At 34.0% G+C, this 21,054-nt stretch overlaps 1 protein-coding gene across 3 annotated transcripts; it reads right to left on the bottom strand.

Moving 5' to 3' along the window:
• Positions 1-106: 106 nt before the first annotated feature.
• On the bottom strand, positions 107-20,894 carry LOC122014876 (ubiquitin carboxyl-terminal hydrolase 14-like). 3 transcript variants are annotated; one of them, XM_042571365.1, is made up of 19 exons: positions 20,672-20,894; positions 20,391-20,562; positions 19,444-19,556; positions 19,015-19,351; positions 17,536-17,630; positions 16,355-16,488; positions 16,207-16,263; positions 16,041-16,118; positions 12,230-12,284; positions 10,586-10,666; positions 8,792-8,990; positions 8,657-8,714; positions 8,446-8,568; positions 8,251-8,339; positions 8,050-8,139; positions 7,759-7,929; positions 7,471-7,598; positions 7,186-7,312; positions 107-562 (listed from the first exon to the last, which is right to left on the bottom strand). In XM_042571365.1, the coding sequence occupies exons 1-19, from the start codon at positions 20,765-20,767 to the stop codon at positions 384-386; spliced, it is 2,382 nt and encodes a 793-aa protein (XP_042427299.1). In that variant the 5' UTR covers positions 20,768-20,894; the 3' UTR covers positions 107-383. The 3 variants fall into 3 exon arrangements, with proteins under 3 accessions (XP_042427299.1, XP_042427300.1, XP_042427301.1); XM_042571366.1 differs by having other exon boundaries at positions 20,391-20,567; positions 20,672-20,870; XM_042571367.1 differs by lacking the exon at positions 107-562 and adding an exon at positions 576-809.
• Between the last annotated feature and the right edge of the window lie 160 nt (positions 20,895-21,054).

Below are 21,054 nucleotides of genomic sequence, written 5' to 3'. Positions count from 1 at the left end.
TTAAATAGTGAGAAGAGATCTGCCACTATTGGCTTCATTTGAACAGTCAATTCAGATGACTTGCGGAAACAATGGACTAAAATGGATGACTTGTGGAAACAATGAATTAAAATGTGAACAATTTCTTTTGATGATTAAAGATAAAACAAAATACTTACGGGCATAAGTTGGATAATCAAGTCAAATAGTCTAAGAACAATCAGATAACAGATACTATCATCAAAGGTTAACATTAATCATGAGCACCGGAAGCTTTAATTATATGCCCCGGCAACAGGAAGCCACCACTGTAACGAAGTAATCATGGGGAAAAGTTGCTTGACAAGAATCCTAGCATTGCCTGGGAATATTAGTTCTAACATCGCAAACCAGTTGTGTCGATTTCAGTCAGTTATTCTCTCGTAGAAGTACAGGTACCCCATTTCTTTAGGTGGATCCACGGATGCTCCAACTTTACTGTCATTGAATATTATCCATCTTCCATCTTTATAGACATGAGCCACATAATGGCCACAGTGGGTGGAAGTCCCCATATGACTAATAAATGACATGAGCTTGTATCCTGCAAAATGAAATTGTTAAATGATATAAAGATAGCAGTCAACACGACCAAAGAACAAATAATAAAAGTTAAAAGTGAGGTTCACAAAAAATTAAAAGCACAATATAGTCCAAATCTGATAGTTTCGCCCCCAGCAGAGATGCACAAAGTTACAAAGATATCGAAGCTGGTAGGGAAAAGAAAATTGCAGGTTGTTCAATGATCTGAAAATAGGCAGCAGAAAGTTCTTCTGTTCCTCATGGAGCATCTGGAATAGGTATTCATCAATCTTTGAGTTTAAATTTTATGAATACAGATGAGAGTAATATTTGTAGATTTGCAAACATAAAAAATGAAGTCACTGTGAAAAAGGAAAAAAAAAAACAATATACTGTGAGACATGGTCTATAGCTAACTGCTACCGAAGAAATAGAAACTTCAAACTGCTTACTGCAACAACAAAAAAAAATTCCAGATTTTGAGCGGTAAACAACTATATAACTAAAGGTGTGGTGTCGGTGAGCATGGCCCAGATCCCAGCCCTGAATAAGCAGGGAAAGAGCGAGGCCCAGTCAACAGGACAGGACAGGACATAGTCACAGTCCCAGCACAGCTTGATTATGGTTGGGTAGGGCTGTTTCAATCAAAATCAAAGCTCGGACAAACTCATATTTCCACATTTAACTCGAAATATCAACTGCAGTAAGTTATTAATAGATCACACTTTCTCTGTGACAACCCATCTATATTTCATCCATACAGCAATATCATCCATACCGGAGGGACTAAAATAAGGAATACAATTTCAGTTTTATGGGTGAACTATAAAACAAAACGATATAAAGTCTACCTAATGCAACAAATCAACTATGAAGTTTGAATATACCATCAACCAGTCTTATCCCACTAGATGGGATCGACTATATGGATCATTTTATGCCATTGAGCTCTATCTCCTACTATATCATCTATATTTAAATAAAATTTATATATTTTATTGTTGCTAACCAAGACTTTTTTTTGGTCGTCTCTTCCTCGTTTAATATGTGTTTGTGTTTCACATCGCCTAACTGGAGCATTTATTGATCGTCTAAGTACATGTTCGTATCATCTTAAACGTGTCTCTCGGAGTTTTCCCTCAATAGATGCAACTCTGACTTTCTCTCTAATGCTTTCATTTCTTATTCTATTCATTCTCATCACATATCCACCTTAACATCCTCTCTCTGCAACTCTCATCCTCTCCTCATGTGCTCGAGTCATAGCCCACATTCAGCTCCACGTAACATAGCAAGTTTAATTGTGATTTTGTAGAACTTTCCTTTAAATTTTAGAGACATTTTACGAGCACATAAAACATTCGACGGTCTCCTCCATTTCAACTATTCTGCTTGTATTCTAAGTAAGACATTTCTCTCAATCCCTCCATCGTTTTGCAAATATGATCATAAATATTTAAAGCTCTCGATTCCAGGCAATTCATCATCTCCTATTTTAGTAATTGTCTCATTACGTTTAATATTGTTAAACTTAAATTCCATATAATCTGTCTTTATTCTACTAAGCCTAAAACCTTTCCTTTCTAGTATTTCACAGTAAGAATCTAATTTAACATTTACTACTTTACATGTTTCATCTACCAAAACAATATCATCTACAAACAATATACAGCACGATACTATGTCTTGAATGTGTGTAGTGAGTTCGTCCATAATTAGTGTAAAAAAATAGGAACTTGGAGTTGATCTTTGATGTAACCCTATCTTATTGGAAATGCTTCAGTTACTCTGTCAAGTCTTTATTCTAGTCGCTACATCCTCGTACATATCCTTAATTAGTTTAATATATGTTACGTTAATACCTCTCTTTCATAGAATTCTCCATATAATTCTCTTATAACTCTATCATAAGTTTTTTTCTAATTCAATGAATACTATGTGTAGATCTTGTTTTTATTCCTGATATTTTTCAATTAGTTGTTTAAGAAGATGTATAGCTTCTATTGTCAATCATCTAAGCATGAACCCAAATTGATTTTCGATCACCGTGGTCTCCTTCCTTAATCTTTTTCCTATTATTTTTTCTCAAAGTTTCATGGTATGATTCATTAATTTAATACACCTATAGTTGCATAATTTTGTACGTCTCCATCATTCTTATATAAAGGAAGTAGAGTACTTACCCTCTATTGATCGGACATTTTTTTCATTTTTAATATACAACAATAACAACAATAACAAAACCATATCCCACTAGGTAGGGTCGGTTATATAAATCCTTTTATGTCATTGAGTTCTATCTCCTACTATATCATCATCTAAGGTTTAAAATTTCGACCCGTGCCGAGGTTTCGGTCTCAGACCGGAACGATACGATTTCGGTATCGTATCGTACCGTGCCGATACAGTTTCGGTATTTTTTTATTTATCTATAGTAATTATAAGATAAATATGTTTATGGTGTATATAAAAATAAGTTGTATATTGATTTATTATAAGTTCTCAATTATTGAATAATTTAATATTATTAGAAAAAATAATTAAAAATAGTTTTATTTAAATAGAATTGATATATCAATAATTTAAATTAAAATGGAAGTATCTATAATAATAATAATAAAAAGTATATAAATTAATACAAGATATTACTTTATATTAATAATAATTATATAAATTAACTATTTATTCATTTAATTAATTATTAATTAAATAATATATATTTTAAATAGCAAAAAAATATCAAGTAAAAAAATTTTAAAAAAAATATCAGAATATAAATATAATTTATAAAAATTATTTTTAAAAAATAGAATTTTTAAAAAAAATTGAATTTTTAAATATTTTTTTGAAATTTAAATGAAATTTAAAATAATAAAGAAAATATTAGAATATAAATAAGAATTATTATATTTTTTAAAATTTTTAAATTAAATTTACAACATTATTTTTTTCAGAATATTAATTAATAAAATTTATTAAATTCATTTTAATTTTAAATATATTTTTATATATCTTATTAGGATAATTTAATTAGGGTTTATAAAAGCCTCTTCGAAATATCCCATGTCCTCCTTAGGAATTGTTTAATTTAATTAATTTAATTAAATAAATAAATATTAAAAAAAGAAAAAAAAAAATCGCGGCCTACGCGAGATCGCCCGCGATCATCACGGGCGATCCCACGGCCAGTGTCCGGCGACGCCGCCGAAGGCGTCGCGCGCGACGTCTTTGGTGCCGAAGGCGTGCCGGGCGGCACGAAACGGTATTTCATACGTTGTCATCATCTATACTTAAATAAATTTTATCTTGTTTTATTGTTGATAACCAAGTTTTTTTTTGTCTTCCTCTTCCTTGTTTGATATGCGTGTTTGTCATAGTTTCACATCGCCTAACTGAAGCATTTATTGGTCGTCTAAGTATATGTCGGTACCATCTTAAACGTGCCTCTCAGAGTTTTTTCCTAAATAGATGCAACTCCAACTTTCTCTTTAATGCTCTCAATTCTTATTTTGTTCATCCTCATATGTCCACGCATCCACCTTAACATCCTCATCTCTGCAACTCTCATCTTTTGCTCATGTGCTCGAGTCATAGCCTAACATTCAGCTCCATATAACATAGCAGGTCTAATCACTATTTTATAGAACTTACCTTTAAATTTTAGAAGTACTTTACGGTCACATAAAACACAAGACGCTCCCCTTCATTTCAATCATTCTTCTTGTATTCTATGTAAAACATCTCTCTCAATTCCTCCATCGTTTTGCAAAAATAATCCCAAATATTTAAATCTCTCCGTTCCGGACAACTCGTCCTCTCCTATCTTAACAATTGTCGTATTACTTCTAACATTGTTAAACTTAAATTTCATATATTCTGTATTTAATCTACTAAGCTTAAAATCTTTCTTTTCTAGTGTGTCCCACCGAGATTCTAGTTTAGCATTTACTCCTTCACGTGTTTCATCTACCAAAATAATATCATCTGCAAACAGCATGCACTACGGTACTATGTCCTGAATACGCGCAGTGAGTTCGTCCATAATTAGTGTAAAAAAAATAGGGACTTAGAGCTAATCCTTAATGCAACCCTATCTTTATTGGAAATGCTTAAATTACTTCGCCTGAAGTCTTTACTCTGGTTGTTACATTCTCGTGCATATCCTTAATTAATTCAATATATGTTACGCTATCACCTCTCCTTTTTAGAATTCTCCATATAATTTCTCTTGGACTCTATCATAAGTATTTTCTATGTTAATGAATATCATGTATAGATCTTGTGTTTTGCTCCCGATATTTTTCAATTAATTATCTAAGAGGCATAGCTTCTATTGTCAACCTTCCAGGCATAAATTCAAATTGATTTTCAGTCACTGGTCTCTTTCCTTAATTTTTTTATTACTTTTTCCCAAAGTTTCATAATATGATTTATTAGTTTAATACCTCTATAGTTTGCACAATTTTGTACGTCTCCCTTGTTCTTATATAATGGAACTAGAGTACTTATCCTCCATTGATCAGACATTTTTTTCATTTTCAATATCATATTAAATAATTTTATAAGTCATTCAATACCTTATTTCCCTATACACTTCCATACCACTATCGGAATATCATTTGGACCAACGGATTTTCCATTGTGCATTCCATTAAAATTTGTTCTACTTCTGAAGTTTGAATTCTACGATAAAAATTAAAATGTTTATGCTCATTTGACCTACTTAAATTATCTAAGTTGGTCGTCTAAATCTTTATTAAAAAGTTGATGAAAATACCTCTTCCATCGCTCTTTTATTTCTCCATCGTTTACTAACACCCTATTACATTTATCTTTAATACATTTTATTTGGATAAGATCTCTTGTTTTCCTTTCTCTCACATTAGCTATTCTATAAATGTCTATTTCTCCTTCTTTTGTATCCAATTTTTGATATAATCGTTCAAAAGTTTCATTCTTTGCTTCACTCACTACTTTCTTAGCTTCTTTCTTGGCTATTATATATTTTTTAAAATTTTCCTCATTCTTACAAATATATAATTCCTTATAAGCTATTCGTTTTTCCTTCACTTTCTCTTGTACTTTCTTATTCCACCACCAAGATTCCTTACTTAGTGGAGCATGTCCCTTTAACTCACCAAGTACACTCTTAGCTACTATTTTTAACTTTGATATCATCTTATCTCTTGTTGTATTAAAGTCATCATATATTTTACCTAATGCTTGTACCTCTACCTTCTCCTTAAATAGATTTTGCTTCTCATCCTTTAACTTCCACAACTTAATTCTAGGAGTTGTATATATTTTCTTTTTATTGATACTATGCTTGAGGCGTATATCCAATACTACTAACCTATGTTGGGTAGTTAAGCTTTCTTCAGTGATGACTCTGCAATCTTTACAAATCTTTCTATCCTTCCTATCCATAAAAAAGTCAATTTGCGATTTATTACTTTCACTTTTGAACATAACTAAGTGTTCTACTCTTTTCTTAAAAAATGTATTAGCTAATATAAGGTCATAAGTTATCGCAAAATCTAATATAATTTTCCCTGCCTCATTTCTCGTTTCAAACCCATAACTTTCATGTACTTTCTCATATTCTTCATTTTTTACTCCGACATGCCCATTTAGATCACCTCCAATTAAAATCATTTCATTTGGCGAAATATTTTGTAATACTTCATCTAAGTCATCTCAAAACCTTGATTTGGTAGCTTCATCTAATCCTACTTGCGATGCATATACGCTAATTATGTTCATAGTTTTTTTCGTCACTATTATCTTAAGGGTTATATTTCTATCCCTTTTCTAACTACTCTTAACAACTTCATCCTTTAACGAACTATATACAACAATATCCACTTCATTTCTTGCTTTACTCTTTCTTGTGTACCATAACTTAAAACTCAAATTCTCTATCATCTTTGCCTTCTCGCCTATCTATTTTATCTCTTATACACACAAAATACTAATTCTTCTCCTAATCATCGTATCTAATACCTCCATTGAATTTACCCGTGAGAGTTCTTATGTCTCATATTCTAAATCTTAGACTATTAGTTTTCCTATCATATTTGTTCTTATCCAACCTATGGTGTAAGAACTCTTGCCTATTTAACACTACACCCAAGTTCTCATGGAGATATAGCGGTCTTTGCTGATACGTTATAGTCGTATCACGTGAAGCCTTACATATTTAGCACTACACTGAGTTCTGGAGATGTAGCGGTCCTTGCTGAGGCGTTACAATTGGGCCCTGCAACGCGTACCTTCCAGGGAACAACCAAGCATTAGCACACTAGTTAATCGATGAACTCATGGACGGAATTTGAAGTTGTTTGGATGAACAACATAATATATGGATGGTACCAAGTTTGATTATTAGAAATCAAGTTGTATGGCTAAAAGGAATTACATCGTGTAAAAGTATCTAATTGTGAGATAATTATGTGTTATTACTTGTTACAAAACCTTACATCTTAAGATTTGTATAAAGCCAGATATGCAGTTTTATACCGTCTTGTCTCTCAGAAAACAGTAACATGGTGATGCGTAACAAATGAAGACAAGAAAACAAAGAAATCCATCATTTTCATTATGAAGGAAACAAAAAAAAAGGGCAAGTAGTTAAAGAACACTAACTTCCACTTCCATCTGATACCCCAGGATCACCAGCCTCCACAGCGTTTGAGGTTGCATCTGTATCCTTTGAGCTAGAGACCTCTGGGTGGCTAAAAATCCAATCAGTTGCTTTCTCTATGTCCCCTCCCTATGTGAAAATACATACCAAAACAAAGTTGGATCTTGTAAAACAACTATATAAGCAAGCAAAAATGTAATATTTAATTGAAACATGTAAATCAAATGATCAGTCAACTAAAGGAAGTATCAGAAAATACTATCATCTAAAAAAAAATTTATTCTTACAGATGCTTTTAATGCTTTTCTAGCCACCTCTTCGTGGAACCCAAATGAAATTAAAGTTTCAACACTTGTTTCATCAATAGATTGAACTTCCATAGCATGAGAGTTATACAAAATAGGCTCATCTATATCTGCATTGAAATGTTGAGAACCGGTCAAAACAATTGAATCGCCTTTCCAAATAACTTCTAGATCCTCTCTGTAAGGCTAAAGGACCAATTTGATCCAGAAAAATTGCTTACAGGAGTTGATGCTTAGAAAAAAATTTGTTCAGTGATTCTAGACACAAACCCGGATCATCCATGTGAGATAGCAGCCATGTCATTGCTTCCTCAACTCCAACATTAGCCGTGTTTAGGGCAGCCTTTTGACAATGGAGATAATTGAAACCCATAGCCGCAAGTTTGGAAACAATGTCCTCACTAGCAACTAGTTGGGTAGCTTCAACCTCCCCAATGACACCTGCAAAACAAATGCATGCAAAAACAAGAAAGTACTGAAGAAAATATTAAACAGATGGTGCACTTATAGCAGCTGCTTTGCCTCTTGGATTCACAGAGAACAGAGATTAATACTATTAACCTGTTTCTGGCAGTAATTCTTCTCCTGGCTGTAAACCATTGCTGCGCATGTGTGTGATGTCAATTACATCAGGTACATCAATATAAACATCTGTAGAATAAATTGCAAATGTACAGAAAACCCAAAATAAGAAAATAAAAATACCAAGACTCACTTAAAAAGGTGAAAATACCAAAAAGTAACACAATAAAAGGAAGATACCTAGTTTCTTTGGCACCCAGCCTTCTTCCATCACAAACTTCCTCATGTGCAAAACCAGATAATCAGGAAAAGTAGCCAAACCAGCAGTCCTTGAAAAACATTTGGTAGTTGCTTTAGAAGACATAGGGTAAATCATTGTTAAAAATCAGAAAAAGAAGCAATTTATTTAAAAGCCTCCTGATATTATCAACATACTTGTTTGCTGTTGTCTTAGCATCTAATGCTGAACTGTAAAAGTCATGAATTTCCTCAGTGGATGAAAAACTAGCTAGGCACGATTCCAAAGGGACCCTTGGTCGTACAATTTCACCACTAGTTCTGCCCAAGCATGCATTCAAAATATATAAACATACAAAACATGAAAACAGGAACAATGAAAAACCTGTACAATCGTCCTATAGCTTACATATCAGCCCCTTCTGCATTCTTTTCTGCTTTGGTCTTGTTAAAGCCTTCAAGCTGTTCTGAATCATTAAAGAGCAAAATGAGTAATGACTTTGACATATCAGCATCAAGAAAAGGGCAAGCATAACAAATTTACCTTTGTTAGTAGCCTCATGTAGTGGTATATTTAAAGAAAGAATATAATCTGATCTTTTATTATAAGCAACTTTTCCAGAGGGGCACTGAAGTCTCTCTTCAATCACAAACTTGAAACTCTTCGAAGGATCCAGTGCAGGTTTTTCAGTATTGGCCCGTTCAACTTGGTCAAGCAAATGCAGAAAAAACTCAAGTGCATCCTAAACAGGAACAAAACAACAGAAGCAACAAATTTAAGAAACTCATAGGGGAATAAGTAATAGCGGGCAAAAAGTTAACATATAACTGAGCAAAAAAAAAGTTTTAAATTATATCTTCCAGAGTAGAGGAAAACCAATTTATTAGGATTTTTGTACTAAATCTATAGCCTACAACCAGAGACCATCAACTTTATGTTTGTTGGGTATTAAAATCCTGAACCCCTATATTTGAATAAAACCATTGACATTGTGAAATATACAGTCTCAACTCCCAACAGTAAATGGATTCCCCATCTTCCATCAGTTAAAGTCAATCTTGCAACAAAATCAAGGGATATGTTAGTATAAAAATTTTGTAGATGAAGGCAGCAAAAGAGTTCATATAAACAATTAAGTAGATTTCCAGTGATCTTGAACAACTAAGACAACAAACAAAAAGGCTGGCTTCTTACACGACAAATCAATCAAGTGGTCTGCAACTAGTTCCAGTGCTTCACTGGTTCCTATTAAAGTCATATATACACACACATAAGAAAACTGAATAATTTGTTGAGTTGCACTAGGGCTGACCAGTTCATGGGCCTCAAATCTAACTGGATCCATACAATCCTCCGAATGTTTCAGTCTGCTGGAGTCAGGATTAAAAGACTGTTCTTATTTTCACATGTCGGAGGAAAATATGAGATAAATTGTAACAAGACAACTTTTTCTGAGTTCTAAGACATTGGCAGCCAATAAACCACCAGCAGCATTAATATTTGCCTTAATCAGGGGAAGCCCGTTTTAGCCTCCAGCACTTCGAATTTCGCCTCAATTACCACTACTAGATAGCTATTCTTCTATAAATACAATTACTGATACGAAGAATGACTACTATAAAAGAATAGATTATTCAGGAAATGCAATCACCAACTAGAAGCACATCTAGAAACAGAGCTCCTTTTAGTCATACCAAAACACCACTGGCAATAGCATGAACTCCCCTTAAATTCAAAGATTTCAGAAACAGGATGAATCCAGTAAAAATAAATTCAATAGTAGGTACTCTTTCTTCCCCGGGAAAGAGCCTTTTGCAAAAAGATCACGGGTTCGAATCCTGAAAACAGCCTCTTGCAAAAAGCAGGGTAAGGCTGCGTACAATGAATCCTTCCCCGGGACCCCGCATGGCGGGAGCTTCGTGCACCGGACTACCATTTTTTTTTTTTTTTAGTAAGTACTCTTTCTTGCTCTTTCCATTTCCCACACTTTAGATTGTAAGTCCTTCCATCTATTCATGCATGAGCTGGTAATGGTTCATGGAGAAAAGCCAACTTGCCAATGCCAATGCCAATGCCAATTGTATCATATTTGAAGGTGCAATAACAGAAATGTTAAGAAACATATATAAAAAGAAATAAATGCACATGATAAAACAGCTTAAAATAACAGAAGAAAAGGTGTAAAAGGAATGGCATATGATTATCAGCAGCATATCAAATTTAGCATGACTTGTAGCCAAGACATAAGCCAAAATAAGAACCAGTAGTGTTGGTGCATGTCAAAATAATCCCACATGATTCATTAATGGTAATAACTGATTAGCAACAACAAGGTACCTGCTGCCTCATACTCGAAAACTCAGGATGACTAGCAGCAATAACTGTTTTAAACATGCGAGGAGGGATACCTTCTTGCTTCTGAATCAAAAAGGAAATCAAAGAGTTTTCATTAGCAGCAAATATCAAAGCCACGGGTAGAGGATTCTCACTTTTTAGACTATAACAGATAGTACATCAAGTCAAATTTTAGATGAGGTCAAGTTTTGTATATCGTCTTTAATAGCTTGAAATCATTAAAGTTAGCACTAATTACTGAAGCACATTTGAAGAAGAATAGGATCATTATCATATAGAGCTCCTAATTAAACAAATTAATCAGCATTGATTCACCATTTGTATGGGATGACCCCATCAAACATGTGATATGCACCAAATCTATTATCCTTCAAACTTCAATTAACAATAGGAACATTAACAATATTAAGTCATGACTTCAATAAAAGAAAAATTAAAATGAAAACATGTACACATAAGCAAGGTTTAAAATTTCGACCCGTACCAAGATTTCAGTCCTTGATCGGAACGATACGGTTTCGGTACCGTATCGTGTCGTGCCGATATAGTTTCAGTATTTTTTAAATATAAAATATATTAATTAAAAACTAAAATATTTAACATAAATATTTAAAAATAAATAAGATAAAAAAATAATCTTTTAAAAAAGAAAAAGATATGAAAATAGATAAATAAATAAATAAAAAATGTATTATAATTTTTAAATTAAAATAAATGAAATATAAAATTAATTAGATAATTTTATTAGGGTTTAATAAAGTCTCTTTAGATTTTTCTACCATAGCTAGGAGTTGATTAAAATAATTAACCTAAATTTAATTTTAAAAAAATCTGAAATCCGACACCACTCGCAAGCCCCCACGACTTCGGCGTTGTCGCGGGGTTGCGTGACCAACCATGGCTGCGGGGATTGCGCGACTCCTTCGGCGCGACCACGTTGGCTGTGTGACCCCTCTGTAGTGACCGCAGGGTCGCACGATGCCTCCGCGGCGGCAACAGAAGGGTTATGCGACCCCTCCGCTACTGTTGCAGGGTCGAGCGACCCCTCTGCTGTGACCACGAGGTCATGCAACACGTCGCACCTGTCGTGGGTCTGGTGTCGGGGTCGTGCCGGTGCTGGTCGCCGAGCAGAACGAAACGTTTCGCCGGTTTCGACCGTTTCGGCACGGCACTTTAAACCATGCATATAAGCTATAAGATCAGATATAAAAATTTGGTTCACCTAAAGATTTTTTTTTTCTTATTAATATTTCTAAGTTTACATGACATATAACATAAAAGATTAACTAAAGGGAGCATAGGGAATAAAGGGGTAATCCAGTATGATAACAAACAAAATACTCCATCTAAGAAAATATAATGTGCGTCTAAATTAGGTCAATTAATTGCAAGAACCAACAGAAAAACTGAACTACATTATGGCCATGAGATATTCCAGCTACATTAATCATAGCACACATCAAGCTAGGATTAGAAACAATTAACAACATCAGTTAAAAATTCTAAAGGTCCATCAGAGTTTCCAGCACTGGAAGTATCTGTATTACAGTTCCTGACTTCATTAGTTTGGTTGAAAAACAAATTAATGTAAATGCAGGATTTTCAGCGAGTAAGCCTTCAACATACCTGTTGAACTGGCAAGGAATATTTGCCAGAAAGCAACCCATGTGCCAGTTTAGTCCTACATGCAGTTTGCAAGCAAATATTAGAGAAGTATCAATTAACTCATGTAGGGAAGATCAGTCAGCTCATGGACATCAAAATGGTAGATTTTCATTGCTCTAACAAGGACCTCAATCACACCATTACTTTTATGAAAAGTTAAAGATGCAATTCACAAAAACGATGCTGATCGAAAGAGAACAGTAGAAAGCATCTTCATTTAAATTCCGTACTTAATTAGTTGAACCAGGTTCTAAAATACCATAACGTGCCAGATTGATCAGTATGCACTGGTACAAACAAAGAAAAGACAGAAAGACCATTTTTTATTTGAGCAATCCACAATCAAGAATGACCTTAGTGTCTGGTGTAAGGTGGAGTACCTCATGCCATAACACACCTAATTGTTTTTAATGCATTTTTTTGGTCAATATGAATGAGTCCAACAAATAACTGAAATTGGCATCAGAACAGTTTAAAGATAAAATTCAACACACTAGAAAGGGCAACCCATGCATGAAGCTCCCGCCAATACGGAATCCCTGAGAAGGGTTGGACCACATTAGGTCTGTTATAAGCAACATTACTTGCATTGTAAGAGGTTGTTTCCACGACTCGAACCCATAACCACAAGGTCACACGCAACAACTTTACGATTGAGCTAAGGCTCCTCTTAAAATTCAACACACTAATTTGAAATAATCTTCAAATATAATAAACTAAGTTGACCATTTCTATTTTCCTTTCTGTCCAAGTTTATAATTGAAATGATGCAATAAAGTATTCATTTAGAACTCAGTCTATCTTAGAAATAACTTTGACAAAGTTGGCCAGTTTATACAATAGTAATGAACACATAATTCAGTGGAAGAGCATAGTTTCCAAACTCAATTGATCCTGATACAGATAGTGGAAGTTTGATTTAGATCATCTGATCCTATTATAGGTGATATCTCTGACATGTGCCAGAGGGTTGTCAAGAAATTGAAAATACAAACAGCAATCATAATATCTCAGTGAATACTGAAGGAATCATGTGAGTATATGGAGGAATGAGTGACAATCAATGGATTTCTCACTGATTTCATTTCAATTGAACGAAAGATTCAGCGCTTTGTTGTGGATCACTGTTACAAAATCACAAGGAGATCCATCCTCTCACTACTCTTGCCAATGCCACTAAATTGCATGAGTAAATTAAAGAGCGGAGGCAGCAACAAGTGGAGGTGAGAGTTCAGCTACAAGAGCAGAGAAGAGGGATTGACAAGGTGTTCAAGCTTCAGGCGTAGAGTGAGAACTGAGGGCTTCATTTTGGGGCTTCTTTTGTGATTTAGTGAGGAAGAAGAGTTACTAAATTGGCAACTACTGTGTTGTACAGTAATTTTAATTGGAAAATTATAACGTAATGATAGTATTAGATTACTATTATTTGATAGGTAAAGTTAATTATGATATGCATACAATAATAGAAAATTACATATGTAATTTATAGAAAATATTGACTATATTAGGAAATAAAAAATTCAAATTAACTATTAAATGATGGGTCAAAACTTCTACTGTTGTTATTATACATAATAAATTGATTACTAATAGATCATGAATTTGATAATTAAGGTAATATAACTTGATCAGTATAGAAATAATTAATACCAAAAAATATTAATAATTTAACAATAATGTCATTACTTTTAATGATCTGATTTATTTTTACTACAAACAATATCCTATTATTAGTAAATATTATTAATACTAATTTTAAAATATCCTTATTAAAAGTTATATCTACAAAGTAAATATTAGTAGTTTAACTAATTATGTTGTTTAAATCTCATGATCTTTTTAATGATAATCATAATAATATAATTAAAAATAAATTCTAACATGCATATCATGTAATGTAATATAATCATTCTAATGTTATAATAGATGTTTACATCATACTAATATGCGCACTAGTATATTTGTTAATCTAATACCAATGTTGATTAGAGCTGTCAATTTGAGTTGGCCCATCAGATTAACCCCCAAACAATTTACGCAAGTTGAGTTAAAAATTTATCGACCCATCATCTGGTAGGTCTAAATGGGCCAGCCCACGCGAATTGCGGTCCAGGTTGGCTGAGGGTTGAGAAAAAAATTAAAAGAAATTCAAAATAAATTACAACTTACAAGTCAAACACTAAATCTTGATCCAATGATTGACATTAAAGAAAGCCCTCTTCTCTCTCTAACTCTCGTAAAAGTTACAACACTAAAACAAGGTAAAAGTAAAACCCTACTGACCCCCAGCCCAAGATCAGATCTTGCTTCTCGACAAAAAGGTGAACTTCGTGAGAACTCTATCTCCTTGTTTAGATTTGTCTCTGCTAAAGATCTATCATTAGATCTTGCTTCTCGCCAAAAAAAAAAAGGTGAACTTCGTGAGAACTCCATCTCCTTGTTTAGATTTGTCTCTGCTAAAGATCTCTCATTAGGTCTTGCTTCTCGCCAAAAGGGTGAACTTTGTGAGAACTCTATCTCCTTGCTTAGATCTGTCACTGTTAAAGATGGTGTTATTCTTGATTTTGAACAGGAAGCTCGTTTGTTGTCTGTAAGAGATGGCGTTCGTGCTTAAAGCCTTGGATACATAAGTACTGTGGTGATTCAATTGTGGTGGTTGATATTCATTTATTTATTTTTTACCAGTTTCTGTGATCTCCACCATTATTTTCCATATGTTATGTGTCACATTCTCCATAGTACGCAATTTTGTCAGAGCAAAGTGCACACCATTATTTTCCAATTTCCATCTTGTTCTGTGTCACATTCTCTTACCGTAGCGAACTATAATTTATTTTTTTATTTGTTTTATTTTTTTTTAAGGACCATGGGTTGGCCCGCCTAACCCACAATCCGCCTTGGATTGGATTGAGAATTTTGCAGTCTGCCGAGATGGTGGGTCAGCCCGCCACACTAGATGTTGGGTTTTTGGTGGGTTGGCCTGCCCCGTCACGCCGCACCACGGGTCGGCCCATTTGACCGCTCTAATGTTGATACACAATAGCATATGAAACTTTATTGTACAGTGTTATACATGTCAGATTAACTAATACTTATTCATCTGATAATGAGCATATAATCATATTATTTGATATCCTTTATTATCTAATACATCAAACAAATTTGTTTTATTGTTTTCATGCTTTTTAAAACTTTTCTAATATTTTTTATCACATTCCAATCCAAGATCCAACAGAACCTATTGATCCAATATGGCCAATACCTAAGCTTTTGAAAAGGTCGATATTGGCAACCATGGATGTCAAAGTGGCACATTTACTAAGGCATTAAATTGATGTAATTTAAATATCAACCATAACGTCAGATGAGCAATGCAGATTGAATACCAAAATTACTTGGTTTACTTCACACATAAAAAAATTGAACAAGTCCTCCTCCCTCCCTTCATCAACATTGTTTCTTTCTTTCCTCTCTTCTTCCACTCAAGTATACATGCACTAATAGTTATAGTTATGTAAGGTATAAGTTTAGCTCCACATTGACATTTAGGTATAGGATATTATGCTTGAGTCTTACATATTCAATGTAATAATTTCCCTTATCAGGCACAATGATAGCAATCACTCTCAACTGGTATTATAAGACAAGCATGGGAATTTGGCATGTCAATTTCATAACTCATAACACATAAGAATCTATAGTGGCATGCATTTGGAAGATGCCATGCAATTATTCCTAACTATTTCTAGAAAGTCACTAGTTGAATCCTTACAGCTGCATATTCAAGTCCAATGTTGGATCAGAAGGTGCCATTGCAAAAGCCATCTTCAGACTTTGGTTTTCATAGTATCTAGGAAATAGGCAGACACAACAGAACTCATCAGATAAGCAACACAACTAGCCTATGCTAATGGCCTCCGATTTGAAATTAAACAGACCTAGAGATGAAAGCATGAGTTGTAAACACCACTTGAATTGTTGATGCCATATAGCAACTGACAAAGAAACAAGACAAGAGAGCAGTCAGTGTGCAGCAAAATGATGTACAAAGTGGAAGTAGATGAAGTAACATCATCTGATGACTACCTATTTCCAAGGTTAAGAAGACCAGTATAACCTGGTCCAAATAAGAGCTCCACTTCCTGCCCACTTTCCTGGATACGATTCCAGTCAAAATTGGTGTTTTGGTCAAGTTCCCTTTCAGCAGTAGTCATCTCAGTCTGGAGAAGCAAAATACAGTGCACTTCTTTAACTCCTTTTGCGACAAAATCATGCACTAATGAGTAATAAGGGCAATGAGAAGTCTTGGAAATTGTGAATAGCTATACTAAAGCAAAAATATACTTGTCTTCTTTGTCAAGCTTTGAATCAGATTACAAATCTATTAAATAACTACAATATCAAACTTGTTATACTTCTTGAGCTCATCTCAAACACTATCAACACTTCCGCTTCTTCTACCATCCTTAGCAACTAGTGTATGAACTTGCAGTCCAACAACCAGAGAACTCAAGTAACAATATATAACTTTACTAAGTCAATTTTTAATGTGAACAAATTGGTACTGGACTTTAAAGTAATAACTTCCCATTATAGAACATGTGAAAGGTCAAAAATGAGTTGATGGCTAATACATGAGCCATTAATCTCTTTAAATAGTTAAATTATGGTTAGTATCACATAGTGCATATCACAACATATTAGAACCAATGAATGGCCCCTCAACATCAAAATGAAATATAGTTATCAATTGTAAAACAAAATTTCATGACACATATTTGGAGGAAGTTTCGAGGCATGATAAAATTGAATGAACTCAGACAAATACTCATACATAAAAGTATGGTTTCAAGCTGAGCTATAGAAACCTTGCTGAATCTCAAACCAAAATGTACTGTCTATCCACAAGGAGAATTGTGGCATACCAGAATATTAAAAGCATAAATTAGCAAAACATCGTGGAAGAGCAACAAATCAAACATATACTAACTGAGGAGGGAGGAAATTAGAGAAATAACATTGGATATAGATGAAGAAAATTTTTTAGTCGTAGAATGGGTTTGAGTCTAGGAAACAGCCTCTTGGAAAATAGGGTAAGATTGCATACAATATACCCTTCCCCGGACCCCGCATTGGCGGGAGCTTCGTGCACTAGGTTGCCCTTTTATATATATAAACAAAGATAGAAAATAATAAATACAGTAGTGCTCCTAAGTACCATCATCCAAAGATATAAAGCTATTGTTCATCACTGATATATCACTGACCTTTTGCAATGATGAGAAGTCAATACCGAAAAAAGCCAAATGTTGAGCTAATAGGGGATCCTCGACAGTATCATCCTCAGGGTATGAGTAAACGTCTGAGCTGCCATGATGGTTACAAGTTAAGCAACATATTAAAGAAGAATTAAACACAATTGACACGAGCTGCCATGATGGTTACAAGCTAAGCAACATATTAAATAAGAATTAAACACGATGGACATGTCTTCACTTCACAAGAACTGTTATAAAAAGGTAGAAACATGCAGAAAATCATGATCCAGAGTCATATTTCTCGCATTGACCATCATCGATAATATTGAGTGTGAGCATTGCTGGATAAAAAGATAAACATGATTTTGCAGCCACGTGACACCATTGTTAACATGGCAAATAGTCACATGTGAATCACATCAAGTTTTTTATGAAGGGTGTACGAAATTATAACAAAGGGTAGATTTTAACACACTTTAAAAAGATTTTGCAAGATTTGAAACTTTCAAAACAACAGGCTAAATTTGAGAAAATGTGTAAAATGTTAAGTTAGATTTATATATTAACCTTTGTAATAATATCAACAACAATAGAATAGACTTGAACTTCAACCTCCCAAACGACTAAAAAAGTAGATTTTTTGGCACACATAGATTAAAGATGCAAACTGGAAGCGTATGCTCAGTTGCTAGTTACTATTTAAACTCCTATTTTTCTTGGCATGGCCTATGACTCTACACAAATCAGCAGAAAATAAAAAATGATTTACATGTTTTTGGTTCATAACAAATCATACAAAGTAACTAATCTTAAAAGGACAGGACCATTCGGTGAGAAATTTACCTGACACAAAATGCCATGGTTGACAGTTTTTTATATATTAGGATTATAATTACCTTATTGAGCTATTCATCTCATATTCATGACATTTTGTGTGAGGCCCTATGATTACCAATATTTCAGAATTGGAAAATGTTAACAGTTGCAATCTGGTCTGTGAGTTTTTAAGATGGTCTCTTTCATCTTAGTGAAACGATAATATTCAAATTAATCAAATCATATTTTTATTTCACTGACAAATATTTTATTTAGTCTCCTTCTACCCCTTCCACCTTCCAATCTATACATCCAATTCTTTTATTGGGGAATCTATTAGTCACCATTAAATATGGCCATACCAAAATTGACAATAAAATATAAAAAATCAACAATGGTATAGCCAAATCAATTAATTAATCTCAACATTACAAAAAATCACAGCCAGCAACTAGTAAGATAATGCCAAAAATAAATTCGGGAGAACAATGGAAAAAAATTGAGGATTGCAAATAAAGAATAATATATAAATAGACATAAATCATGGTATCAAAAGAAAGGAGACATGATATTCCCAGAGCAACACACAGAAACTTGATGCCAGAAATTCATACATGTTATCAAAATAATCAAAGAAAAATCAATAACGTTCAGAGAGAGAAGAACCATTACCTGCACTTTCTAAGTCTGCAGTTATTGTACCAAGTTTTACAGCTAGAGGATAATTTGTCTCCTTGTAGTGTTCGATAGCATGATTATTGCCACCACTTCCATCCCAATTTCTCCGGCCACAAAGTATCATTCCATCAGTTAAGTTCAGCCACAGATTATCAGTCTTATTGCATTTGCAACATTTCCAACAAGACGGTGGCACAACAATGCCATTATTAATCTGCTGCAGAGATAATGCATAAGCACTAACTTTCTTCTTCTCTGCAGTCCAAGCAGCTAACTGTTCTTTGCGTTCAGCACCGTCAGCTAACAAAACTGCATCGACCGCTAGCCTAATCTACAAATTAGTTAACAAGTAAATGGAACAGTAAGATGGTCTTCGTTGCAGAATAAATTTTTGGAGATGAAATTAAATAGAAGAATGCATACTTTTTCTGGCAACTCAACAGAAGGAAATGGTAGAGATACATATTCAGGCAATATTACAATGTGGTGAGTTTCTTCATACTCAATTTCCTGATAATCAAATCCTCCCTCCACACCTGCAAACCACATTGGACTAAAGCATACTTCCCAAGTTTCCATAAAAAACATTGAAAATTTTCAATCTTCACAATCATTCATACATTTCAAATTGTTTGAAAATGTCCATTTTCTTTGACAATTTGTGTTTCAAAGGAAAACATTTCCTACAAACTTAATTTTAAGTTTCTAGTTGGCACGTCGAAAATGAAATGGATAGCATACCTTAAAACACACTACTACCCAACAAAAATCATATATGCAAACTTATTTGAAAATTATGATTGGACACAAAACAATTATAATGCAAACTTAAACTAAAATTCACTTAATAAGAGAGTAGACTAAATAGTTCATTTCTTTTTTCATCAATGAAATTCAGTATTGGAATTCATTTTTCAAAAGAATATCTAACATTGTCTGAAAAAAGTATCAAGAAAACCTGCAAACGTATCTTAGAAAATATACATAACCAAATAACTAAATAGAACACTGGATCATTAGATGGAAATCAGCCATGTTAACAGATTATAAGACTATTCATTCTAACAAACATCATAAACATACTGAAAAGGACTAAACACTGAAAATGAAAATATTTGGCATACTACATTTTCTTTAGGGAAGCAGAGAAATATAAGCAAAACATAATGCAAATGGAAATATAGATTTGAATGTCCACCTTATTGAAAGTATAACTCCGTCTCAACTGTACAAAAACCCAATTCCAGTTTGAAAGAGTTTTCATTATCTTTAATTTAGTTAGACCAAGATCAAAAACAAAATATTGATATTGTTAGACAGCTCTCAAGCAACAGGATGAACAAACACACACACACACACACACAAAATACCAATTGCGAGCAGAGTTGGTTTCTTTAAAGGCCGGTCCTCATGCACAGGCTTTGGTCTCTGCTGTATGTGAAGGTAAATTGGGTTTCCTGTCTTTTCGTAATTCCAGCCAACGTGCTCCTTCCCAAATGCAAGAAACGAACTCATATCAACGTAGAGACCTCCTTCTGAACTCTAGCCTCCACGAATAGCACAGTTAGATAACAGAAGCGCATCAAATCCCAGAAGATGAAAAAGAATGGAAAACAACCAAAAGAAAGCTGCGATAAGGGGACTGGATTACCGGAGTATCGAAGGAGACGCAGCATTCATTCTTGTAGATGCGGTTGGTGGGCTCCGGTATACGGACCCTGGAGAGGTGGGAGCGGAGTAGCTCCATCGGAATCGGTATTAGGGTTTCTAGGAAAGGAATAAGAGGAAGAGATCCCGATAGAGCAAAAGAGTGTGCTTGGGGTTCGTTCTTGCGCGAGGGCTTCTGCTTTGCGCAGATGACGGTCTATCGATTTTAGAATCCAGATCAGCATTTTGATTTGACGGAATTACCACAAATTTCAAAATGCCCCTCCTAATCTGGAGGCTGGATCGGATCGCGGTTCAGAAAATGTACCATTTCACTCATAGATAAAAAATTATGGATCCTATCTACAATATAGGTAAGGTCCATAA

Source organism: Zingiber officinale, chromosome 8B, assembly GCF_018446385.1.
Source record: "Zingiber officinale cultivar Zhangliang chromosome 8B, Zo_v1.1, whole genome shotgun sequence".
Lineage (NCBI taxonomy): Eukaryota > Viridiplantae > Streptophyta > Magnoliopsida > Zingiberales > Zingiberaceae > Zingiber > Zingiber officinale.
Note: the sequence above shows the minus strand (reverse complement) of the source record. Positions and strands in the feature narration are given on the sequence as shown.

What these genes read in the sequence shown, in the direction of transcription:
- LOC122014876 (XM_042571365.1), bottom strand. Translation starts at nt 20,767, where the DNA reads ATGGAGCTACTCCGCTCCCACCTCTCCAGGGTCCGTATACCGGAGCCC. An exon ending in ACTCATGCTTTCATCTCTAG is followed by an intron (nt 16,119 to 16,206) that starts GTCTGTTTAATT and finishes CCTATTTCCTAG; the next exon opens with ATACTATGAAAACCAAAGTC. An exon ending in ATTCCTTGCCAGTTCAACAG is followed by an intron (nt 10,667 to 12,229) that starts GTATGTTGAAGG and finishes TTTTTGATTCAG; the next exon opens with AAGCAAGAAGGTATCCCTCC.